At 38.3% G+C, this 12,298-nt stretch overlaps 1 protein-coding gene across 1 annotated transcript in view; it reads left to right on the top strand.

The window, feature by feature from the left end:
* Positions 1-5,279, top strand: part of cdh5 (cadherin 5) — a 32,214-nt gene extending 26,935 nt beyond the window's left edge. Inside the window, exon 15 of the mRNA XM_051420426.1 lies at positions 122-5,279. Coding sequence (XP_051276386.1) covers positions 122-506 — 385 coding nt within the window. The 3' untranslated portion in view covers positions 507-5,279. The remainder of the gene's footprint in view (positions 1-121) is intronic.
* Positions 5,280-12,298: the final 7,019 nt, after the last annotated feature.

Below are 12,298 nucleotides of genomic sequence, written 5' to 3'. Positions count from 1 at the left end.
TTATTTGCAAGCCAGAAAATGCTCATGACCCCCTGAAACAAACATTTAATCATGAATAAAAACAACCCACCCATTCTTAGGTGAGGAACCAGCTCTTACACACAGTATTCCTCTCTTTCAGCTACGATGTCTCAATCCTGTCTTCTGCTTGCCATGATGGCTCCTTACTCCGTCGTCCGGACCACCACCCCCATCCCTCTCTCTACGCCATGGTCCAGAAACCCCCTCACCACTCTCAACCCACCGCATGTAAGGGCGACATGGCCGTGATGATCGAGGTGAAGAAAGATGAGGCAGATCACGACAGGGACGGCTTTCCGTACGACACCCTCCACATCTACGGCTACGAGGGACCAGAGTCTTTAGCCGGAAGTCTCAGCTCTCTGGAAAGTTCCTCCACCGGTTCAAACTTGGATTACGACTTCCTCAGCGACTGGGGGCCAAGGTTCAGGACCCTGGCCGAGCTGTATGGCGTGGATGGACATGAGTACTACCATCAATACTGATGGAGACCGTCTGCTAATAAGCTTAGTATATGGTGCCAAAATACACACACACACACACACACACACACACACACACCAAAAACAGCCATAGAAATACACTTACACAAAGCCAAAAGCATGCAGTAAATATACACATTCCCACACACATAGAACCAAGCTTTGATTCTGTCCACTTTATTTCTGGACAAGGAGCTTCGATCAAGCAGACATGTTCTCCAAAGACTTCTCTAGCTTCTGAGAACAGAATCAGGGCGCTCTTGTTTCCAGTGTAACATTGAACTTTTCTTATGAAGTTTAATTCAGTGAGTCCGTTAGTTTGTCAAGGCTTCCAAGTCTGTTCACTCCCAGTCATTAAATAAGAGCTTCATCAAACTCCAGGAGGCTCCAAGTATAATCAAGGAATCTTTGTTTTTGGAGCTCTTTTACTTTTGATGACAAGGTGCCCTTTGTCACCTTCTATGAGAAGTCGAGACTATTTTTTATGCAACACCAGAACATTGCACCACAGATGTGCAAGAGGATTGATTGTTGGTGACAGGGAGTGATTCATACAGTGAGGATGCATTTTATTCCATCATAGTATTGTGATGTTTGACACCATAACCCTTTAATTCTACCTAAGAAGATCTGGAAATCCAAACAGATGAAACTCCACTTCGGGCCGTAGACAATCAGTTTATCTTGGAGACCTGATTGGTTAATCAGTTCACTGCTGGCCAGCGACGAGTTATTCAACTTCTTTTGCATTTAACTTGTGTCTCAGCTCCTTCTTGCAGCACCATTTTGCATCCCCTTTGTACTACCATTGACTGTATTGCAGGTTTGTATCCTGTCTCTTTTATTATTAGTCTTTTCTATGTATCTACATATACACCTACCACGGTTGCATTTGGGACTACTAAACATGGACACAAAGCCTACATTTACTACAAAAACATTGTTTTTAAATGTATGCATATTATATCCTGGCTAATATTGAAAGACATAAACTTGTCATTTGGATATGAGCTCATTTAAGTTTATTGACTATTGGAATTTCAATATAAAATAAAGTTTTAAATTAGTTTTACGTCCTACTGGGGATGCAAAATGGTGCATGTCAAAGCAGTTCATTGCTGATTTAAGTTTGCCATTTTCTGTATTACTCTTCTCTTTTTTAATCTCGTCTAAATTGTATGTTTTTTATGTTTTATAAAAGGGCCACAAACACAACGAGAAGAAGATGATTTTATTTTTGACCTAGGTTGGAAATTTTATTTGTAAATATGAACGTGGAGGCGTTTTATTGTTTGAGGTGAAAAACTTTGAGCAGCCACAAGAGTTTTAACTCAAAGACGTTTGAGATGTTTGATGACAGCGAGATGCCAGTTGTGTTGAGTTTATCTAAAATACTGAAAAGGACTGTGTAGGAAGGTTAAACATGGAAAACCTACACAGTTCATCAGTCTATGATATCCAGTGCAGTTTTCTTATATGTCCACTTCTCATTGTATATAGTTAAAGATTTACTACATTTCCCCGAATGCAATTGTGCAGCAGGTCTTGACATAAGATGAGGTGTTTGTCAATGGAGTAAAGAAAAAGTTCAGATATGGTCCATCAAAACTTTAGCACTGTTTTTTTCAAGGTAGAAACCTTATGAAATCCTTTCCCCTCTTTGTGTTTTCTTTAAATGAATGAGGAGTAATTGTCTAAGTGACTCATTTTGACCATTTTCCCATCTGCTCTGAGGGGAGAAAAGACAATAGACAGACAGAAAGGAAATGGCACTACTGCTGCTCAAACAGAATTACAACAGGGTTTATTTGACAGAACCCATCATCACAGTTATTGCTCAGATGAAAGCCCAATTCTCAGAGGTCTACTAGAACAAAAGTAATTCAGACAACTCAGGAAACACCAAGTAGCACAAGCAGCTAGTTGGGCAGTTGTGATGACTCTGAGGTGGCTTGAATAACTTTAACCTCTCATTCTTTTTGGCTACTGTTGTCACATGAACTCTGATCCAACATTGTGACAATCTTTAGATGATTTTTAGCAAGAAACAAAAAGCACTGCACTGATCATTCATAAACAAAGCTAAAATAATTTCACTGACCTGGAACTAACTCTAGTTTGTCCCATCTTACAAGAAGGCAAAGGATACTTTGTTTGACCCCTGGCTATCTCAGAGAAGGTTGTAGAGCAACCAGCCAAGAACTATTTATCAATGACACCATAGCATTAAAACAATAAAGACATTTTGTCTCATTATAACTGAAGGCTCTGCTGATAAATCATGGCTTTTGCAGTTAGAAGGTCATTTATAAAGTCATAACAGTAAAAGGTCACTCATTGTCAGGAGTGACAACTTATAAATCAGTTTACTTAACTGTAAAATGCCCATTCCCATTAAAATAGTCCACTCTGCTGACAGCCACGTGTCTTCAGGACAGTCCCTTTGTTTAAATAAAAAGAAGTAATTTCATTCTAGTTTAGAGAATATAGTTTATTTACTCCCCTGTTTATTCTGTTTTGTTTGGACTTGAACTTGTTTCTTTAAAACTCTGGCCTGTGTGGAATGCCATTTGATAAACGGTGGATACAATAGCTGGAAGCCCTCGCAGTGCTTTCCTGTTGGGATCATATATATTCTTAGAGCAGCCAGTTCCTCCACTTCTCTCTGTCTCAATCTGGTTCTCCTGCTCTCCTTGTTTGCCTCACCGTACCTCTACTACACTGTTGCGCTCTCTCTCCCTCCTCTAATCAGCTAAACCAAACAGTGGAGTCAACTTCCTGTCCATCTGGGGCGTTGTGCCCGCCCCTTCCTGTCTGTGTTATCTCTCTCGTCAGCCAACACATTGTGCTCACTTCCTGTTAGCCCTGCCTGGGAAACAATCTTGGAGAGGAAAAGGGAGCGAGGAGAAGGAGAAACATTGGATGAGGTTGGGGGTTGACAAGAAAGAAAGATGAAGAGAACAATGAAGAGCAGTGATGAGTTTTCCAGCTGAGCAGAAACACTTTAGAGCTATGATGTGTGTGATGAAACTTTGAGACACATCACACATGCAAGTGGTGTTAACATCATGTTGCCCTGGCATCTTTTATGAAGCAACATTCAGAAATCAATAAGGATTACCCACAACTGAGTCTTTGAATTTGTAATAGGAAACTGCACTTCGGTGGCTCCAAGTGGCAGAAAACATTTTAAAAGCTTGCACTGATGATTAAATTCATATCAAAAGTAGGAATAGAAGACAACAACTGGTTTTATAAGCCGCATGTCCAACATCCAATGAACAATCAATGGCTTACTTGTCTGGCAGCCATCTTTGTTTCGGTCACAGAAAGGAGACTCACCTTGTGAATCAAGTTAAAACTCTACTTCACTGTACAGTGGAGGAATTATGTTTTTGTTCTGTCATTTCAGACCTGTGGCTCTAAAGGGATTTGTTTGTGTTGTTATCATCATTATCGTTGATTTCAGCTTTTATTATAAAAGTCTGTGTCTGCAAAACATCTGTGTTGTTGAAATCAGCAGCCTGTAGCAGATAGAGCTGCTCCATTATCTACTTTCCTAACAGCAATAAGTGTTGCATGTGGGAGAGGCAGATGGGTACATTTGCTAACAATTTTAGCCAGCAGTGTTTTCCCACAACTGTGTGTAAAAGACATACATATATACATTTATACTTCTAAAATAGTCCTTAACAGAATATGTCAATCATTAAACCCTTTATTTGAAGCATGCGTTTGGTGCATATGATTTAAGTCATATTTGGTTTTATTTTGTGTGCTGGTAACATAATAACTTAGACATATTGTTCTGGAATGAAACTGAAATTTGTTCTCACTACATGTAAAATAATTCATTTCAGGCTGGCACTTTCATTTAATGATTTCTAGCCATTGATGGTCTTATTTGCCTCTCCACAGTGACTCATCGGACATTGCAAAACATTACTTTGTGAGGATTTCTGTATTCTCTTTGGAATCTGCAAAATCCACTATGTAACAGTGATGCCATTCTGTTATTTAATATCCTAAAAAGTGCCATTTGTCTCCTCTATTAAATGGTGAACTTTGGATCCAGACAGTGGAAATATATCTCTCAGGTTGGGATCCAGGCACAAAAAAAGTCATTCACCTTTATGTCAAGAAACAAATGCCCCATACGTATTATCACACTAGCTTCACAAACCAGACCTTTAAAGGATTTAACTGTAATTTAATCTCTGTATGACATGTTATTGAGGGGTTACTTTGAGTAAAATGTATATAGGAAAATGTGCCTAACAGTGATTTTTCTCTCTTTTCTCCCTCACCTTGTTCATATTTTGCCTCAATTGCTGTATTTAGAAGATGTTAAACTTGACACAATCTCTTTGTATTGCTGTGAACAGTAACAAATGGTTCATTTTCTACAGATTAAAGAGAGTAGTCTTTGATGCATGAGTGACTGCCCGAGTGAATATGTGATATTCTGTTTGTGTTTGTTTGTGTGTGAATGTGTGTGTGTATGTGCTTGTGATTGTACCCATGTACATACACACAAATGAGTGTCAAACAAATTTAAAAAAAAACAACCACATAGAATTAAATTTTTTTGTGTAAATACAGTAAGGGTCTTCAAGGGAGCAACATGTGCCTTTATTCTTTAAAAAAAATACTGTAATACATTTTTTTGATGGCAAACACAATGTTTTTCTATATTGTTTTTATGGTGTATAGCAACTACTTTTTATTACCTGACATTTTTGTAAGTGTAGAATTAAAAATAAACACTCAAATATGTTTTGTTGTCTTGTGATTGGTGTTTTGAAGTTCTACATTTTTGGCATCAGTTTGATGTTTTTATGACTCAAACCACTTAAATAATGAGATATCATGAGACCAGTATAAAGATAAAGAGGGTAACTAAAAAGAAAAAGTGAACAAGAGCAGATGAAAAGATATTAATTTATAAAAAAATATCTATGTCAGAGTTATTATCATACATACATATTTTCAAGGATTTGGATTTTAAGGTTGATTGAGAAAGAATGACGTGTGTTTTGATGACAAAAATCCTCCTTCATGCCCATAAAAGGAGAAGGTGGAATTTGCTGATGATAACACAACAATAGGTCAGGTGTGTAGCAGATTTTCAGTAAATATAAACTATATAAAGTGTTGATATGGACCTGATATAACACCAAACAATTTTTATAGTCAGTCAGTGTTTTCATAAGATTCCATGTGGTGAAGATCAGCGCTGTTCCTCTGTGTAAAATGATACAACATGTCAAATGTTACAGATTATGAGGCGGTGTGAGGAAAGCTCTGATCTCCTTCACCTTGATCTTTGACATGTGATCAGATGTGAGTCGGAGGATATCCTCTGTTCTGCTCTTTACCAAGTGTAAATTCAGCCCTGGTTCATGCTGTTTTATTATGGTTGGGGCCAGTGGATTGGGGGGTCAGACCTCCATACACAGTGTGTGATCATATCCATATGAGACATGAACATGAGACATGACCAAGCGTACAAGACCACAGGGGTAAAAATAAGAGTGAAAGACAATCAGACAGAGACAGAGAGAGAGAGAGAGAGAGAGAGAGAGAGAGAGAGAGAGAGAGAGAGAGACAGATGAAAAGTGATGTCTTGACTTGGCACCATACTGTGTACTCACACACACACACACACACACACACACACACACACACACACACATACACACGAAAGAAAAGATCAACATAAAAGAATTTGTGATTTTGATCAGGCTGACAAATTACTTTAAAATAGGACCAGATGTTCAGACACCTTCAGGCTTTGTTCACTGATGTTGTTATGTGTGACCGCATATATAAACATATATGTGTCAGGAAGCTCAATTTCCAACAAGTCCTTATGACTAAGTGTTGAAAAAGCCCATTTGTCTTATCCTGCCTTACAAAACAAACCATACAACTATTCCGTAAAAGATTCATCATCCTACTCACCTGACTTTCACCTTTGCTTCTAAATAAAAGGACGGTTAGTAGTCATTTTTGTTATTCAAAACTGAATAAACAACTATTTCAGTTTTTATAGTCAGAACAGTCTCTCAAATTCTGGCCACATTTGGTACACCATGTGGATCATTGTCAGCTCAGAGGGCCCCTACGTTTTACAATATTTTCCTCTATCTACCACTGTCCTTCACATTCCGCCTGTTGGTTTGTTGATGTCTGGTAAAGTATGACAGGAAGAAAAATTCAACCATATCCGTGAAAGGTTGTAATAATGTAACAATATGTGTAACAATCAGAATCCAGCATTCTAATGTTGTTAACATTCTTCTACGCACACACAAGGGTTATAAATACCAATTAAATGTACCAAGTTAAACAAAGGAAAATAACATGAGCTGTGGAAATGTGAAAAGAATCAGTATTTAAAGCTATGGTCACATTACATTTCCATCCCAAGAATATTCACGCATTAATTTCTTTTAAAGCCAGAATGACGAACAAATTCAAGCATGTTTCCTGTTTCAGTGCGACCGGCGGACTCACAGCTCAGAGTTCCCCTTTGTTCAACTTTGACCAATTCATTTGCTCATTTGGCCAAGAGAAACACTGATTTACTGTGTTTGGAAATCACCCACTTTAGTGCAATATTACGCAACCAGACTATAAACTACAATATACACTGTTTACAGTTATTAACCACATCAGAGCGGTGACATTATGTCTTGCTTCTGGGCAGTGTCACTGAACTGAAATGCTATGTGACCATACTTTACGGCATGTCTAGAAGAGTAAAGGTATAGGTGTGTTAGTGTTGTTTTAAGGCCTAAGTCCAGTGCTCAGATGCCCAAACAGGCCTTACACAGCTAAAGCCGTGCACATCTCTTAGGTGCAGTCTGCTTTGATGACCCACCCAGGCTGCTGCAAAGGAGAAGAACAAGCACTGCATAGACTGCACATTCTAAATTAATTCTAAATTCATCCAACATGAGAGCATTTTCAAAAAACTACCTTACTTGTCGACATCTGAGGCTGAATACATTTATATATGTATTATGCATTTAGGTGACTCTCTAAAGTAGGGTGTTATAATCCATAACAAAACTTAACACACATGAATCCCCCTCTCAAATAGGCAGGCCACAATGCAACTCTTAATGTTTCCATGTGGTCCAGCATGCAACTCTGGATATTTTCTCATACTACCTCTATTTAACACTCTGTAATACCAGATAATCAGGAATATGGGTGAGTTTAAAAAGCTTTCACTGAGTCTTATGAGCTGCACAGAGACCAAATTCGTACTGTCATCAGTTATTCAGGCGAGGAGGATGGCTGGAAGATGTGACGGATGTCTGCAGGAAGGAGTAAGACTGAAAGGAAAGAAAGATAGTGATCAAGAGAGGGGAGAGGCATACTTCCATCTCCTCTTCCCTCCTCCCTCAACCTCAGCTCAACTTTGTTCTACTTGTGGCGAGGATGGGACAGGACCAGCTGGCGGCAACATGCTAAACATTGCGTTAAACTACAAAACCAGACTATTAAACTGAGACATGCTTTATCCTTGAATACGATTACATGGCGACTGCAAATGGATAATCCTTTGAAGCCTGATCAAAGAAAGTCTGAATTTTGAAGTGGGCTGCAGTATGTGTTTACATGCAAAAGGAGTTGATACGGGTAGCTGTTTACATGACTACAGCATGTAATCCAGTTAGAGAATACTCTGAGTCTTGTCACGAGCATTTATATTAGTTTCTGTTAGCATGAAAAACAGCACAGATGAATCTGAGAGAGTAGCATAGCTACTGTACCTGTGAACAGTCATTTAAAGAATTACAAGCACATATCACATGATTTTTTTTTACAAAGGAGCATGATATGTATAGGTTTTTAGGGGGTATTTAAACCTGCTACTCTCTTTTTGTTGCTTCATTATCGAATTTGGACATCATCATATTTTACTACAGACATGTGGTCCTCCATTATGTTCCTATCATCTAAACACCCTTTAGATGCCTGAAATTAGTTATACACCATCAATTTATATTCCTAAATATTGTTGGTATAAAGAAATGTAACATCATTCAAAATGTGTCTTCATGCATACTATGTGTGACTGATCATAAACCTTTAACTGTGAAATATTTCAGCTCACAGATGTACTTCCTTTTGGTATTTCAGTAAAGATGCCAGTTATGTACCAAAACATGTTCCAACCAAAAACAGTCTTCTCACTATGATTATCTCTGTGAGTCAAGGGGAAAAAGAGGAAAAAAAGGTGCAAAAATCACCTTGAATTTTATACTTAATGTGATGCTGCAACCATAAAAATGAGATCTTAAATTTATGATGCATCGAAAAAAAGCTATTTTAATGGAACTTCAAGGGGGAAACATTTTCTTTTTGCACACTGTAGGGAAATGTCATACAAAGAGAGTGAAATATAAAACCTAAGACACTTCTGTTTAATGGACCATTACATTACATGCATAAACCCTTGATTTCTTGTCTTGCCTAATTTCACTAAGATTACGCAGTATTTGGGATCTTTAGAAACGTTGGAATTGTAACACGACTCAGAATACATTTCGATGAGTTTAAACAAGAAACCAGGTCTCTGAAATGGATTGTAAAGTTTAAAGACTAAATTCAGTTGAATTCAACATGAGGAATGTCTTCCATTGTCACAGACAAACTGATGTTTCTTCTAAAACCTGCGAACTTGTCTCCTTGCCCACATCTTTCCATAAAATCTCATAAATAAAACCTCTGTGTGTATTGTTATTGCAAAAGGAGAAAAACTGTTTTCTTTGGGTTGTCTGTGCAAATATGTCACTGTGGTGTAACACAAACATTCAGACTAAACACTGTGGCACAAACAGGTTCTGGCCTCATGCTGGGGATCATGATTTACATTTGGGTCTCTTTTGTTTCATGTCCTCTGTTGGTCTGTAAAGCAGAAGCCCTTGTCTTTGTCAGAGGCACTAGTAAAGCTGTGGCATGTAGCTAAGAAGGTAGAACATGGCAATGCCAGATTTAGGGGTTGTGTTCCCTCCGTGTAAGTCACGGTAGAGCAGGATTACTCAAACATACCAGTACCCCTCCCGTATGGATGCCCACTGGAAAGAGGCCTGGTCCTCATTCCAGGTTTGAAAAGCACTGCAGTCAACCATCACAAAAGCAGAGCTGCATCAAACATCCCACTGACACGCTGACAAACAAACCTGAGTTCAAAACAGCCGCTACGAAAGGAGCGGGGACAGGAGCTGTTGCAGATGTAGACACCACTGAGGTCCAGCATCTCCCTGAGTGTTTGCTGGAATCTGTTTGGGAAAAGAAAGACATGCTCTGGTAACTATTCAGCTGGGAGATGTTGTAGTTTCGTGCTTTAACACTGAAGACTGATTTATCAGCTGCTCTAATGTCAAGTAAAACAAGTGCACAAAGGGTGACTTCAACAATGACTGTAGCTGTTTGACTGACATCCTGTCTGTAAACGGTAAATACAACAATGTGAAGAGGAGGATATCCCCTTCCCTCATCCTCTTTGTTTGCCCCTTTTTGCTTTGTAAAAGGGTATAAAGTTGCATCCATATCCAGTAAAAAGAATCTTGGACAGTTCACAAGAGCTGGTCTGACACTGTATGAAATTTAAGTAAGGCAAAAAGCTACATCTGAATACAAAGCACCAATTCTTTGATCTGCTGAGACTCCACAGTGGTATGTTTACGTCTGAACACCTTGGAGTGATTTAACACTGACATGTGAAATTATTTTAAAATTGATGATTGATTCATGCTTATGCAATTGTAAATCTACTATTATGAAATGACAGGAAGCTCTTTCAAAGTTGATTTTTTGGACAAAAGAAGACAAAAGAAACCATCACTTCTGGCCAAAAGTGAACATTCTGCTGAGACTCTACACCTAAGAGTCTGACAGGTCTATTGTGAGTTTTACTTTAAAATGTTAATTGAACTGCCATCACTGATACTCATTATGTGCATGAGAAATTAGATAATGCAACATTTATTAACCAACAAATGGAGAAAACAACACAACCTCAAAAAGCCAAACTGACAGCTGGATAAAAGGCAGTGATGCTCTGTCGCCACACAGTGGTCAAAAGCATCAAATACACTCTATATCATTTCCCTTCCAGTACTGTGGTTTTTTGGATGATTTTGTGGCAAATTAAAAATGCACTACAAATGTGAATTTTGATTTTAATAATCAGTAAAAGAGAAATAAATAATTATTTGTTCAATCTGCCATGCCAAGACAGCCCATAGTAAATGTTCCCTGATGTCAAGTCAAACAATGTCTTTTCTGTGCTTATTCAAATGTAATATTTTGACAACCTGTATTGTTGATTCAGTGGATGTTGTTCTTCAGTGCATCTTGACAGAGCTTGCTATACAGCAGTGATTTAAGAAGCACTCAGATAATCTGGGCTCACACTTTATTCCAAGAAGAAGTAAATAAATATTATTATTGGTAAAATTAAGTTAAAGTTTAAATTTTGAAGAATAGCCCCAATGAAAATACAACATAATGAAACTTGCTTAAGATCAGTTGAAGCATTAGAGATTATGGAACTTCTATTTCACTTTCCCAAAATCTTAGATAAAGTCTAGAAGTCAGTGTATGATTATTCTGAAGCATGATTTAGTTCCTGTATATCTCATGTAGTGGAGGAAAAATACTGTATAAAGTTTTCCAAAATGGAGATACTCAATTAAACTATCAGTATACCAAAAAATGGAAGTAGGCTACATGACAATAATTTTTTGATGCTGTTTGTCAGTAGGTTTACAGACAATACTTGAAGGAACTATATGTACAGTTGACTAAAGCTCCGTACACCTGTTTTGAATTCTGGCTGATTAGACGTCTGCTCTTGGGGGGAGGGGGGTTGGAGATTCACTGGGATGTCAGCTCTAACTCCATGTAAAAGTAGACCTTTTTCACAGCAGACATTATTACCTGTCGTTGTAGGAAAAGCACAGGTGTTACCAATAATGATAATGATGTCTCTGTTCTAAAAGTGTCCCAAAGCAACTTCAGCCATCATTCATCTTATTAGTTCCTACTTTGACACACAATTGAATAAATAAAAGTACCCATGTGTATTCAAAATGGGTGCCTTAAATACATCTGAATTATGTGGACTCATCTGAATATGGGATTGTTGAACTCCAAAACCTGTTATGTCATCCTCCACTCTTCTGGTTTCCAGCAGAGTTTGGAATGTGGCTGCAGGGAATGGACTGGTTGAACAGAAGACATTATGACACAGGTGGACTTAATAACAGTAACAATGGCTCAGTTCCATTTTGTGTCCCAGTAAAAATATCAGTGAACACAGCAGCAGGATTCCCCTTATAGTGGTATGCAGCTATCATTAATACACCTGTGAGTTTTCTGCTATCCGTGTTCCAGTTCATCCCCAAAGTGTTGGATGTGTTTGAGGTCAGCGCTCTGTGCACCAGACAAGTTCTTCCAAACTGGGGAAACCAAAAGTACCTGTGTGCACTTTCAAATACTTTAAGGCCCTTAAAGTACATTGAAATTTCTCAAATTATGGGTGCACTTTAATTTGATTACACTTTCTTATAGTTATATATAGTGTTATTACATCTTAGGTAGATGCATTTTGGGACCAAACTGTACTCCAACCAAAGAGGGATAATACTTGTTGGGGAGTTTACGGTTTTAATGTGATTTTTACAGAGCAGTAATATTCTGATATGGACCCGTTGTATCATTTCTCAGAGCACCCCGGTTTGTGTTTGGTGAGGGATTTCCTGGCTGGCTGT

Source organism: Dicentrarchus labrax, unplaced genomic scaffold, assembly GCF_905237075.1.
Source record: "Dicentrarchus labrax unplaced genomic scaffold, dlabrax2021, whole genome shotgun sequence".
NCBI lineage: Eukaryota > Metazoa > Chordata > Actinopteri > Moronidae > Dicentrarchus > Dicentrarchus labrax.
Note: the sequence above shows the minus strand (reverse complement) of the source record. Positions and strands in the feature narration are given on the sequence as shown.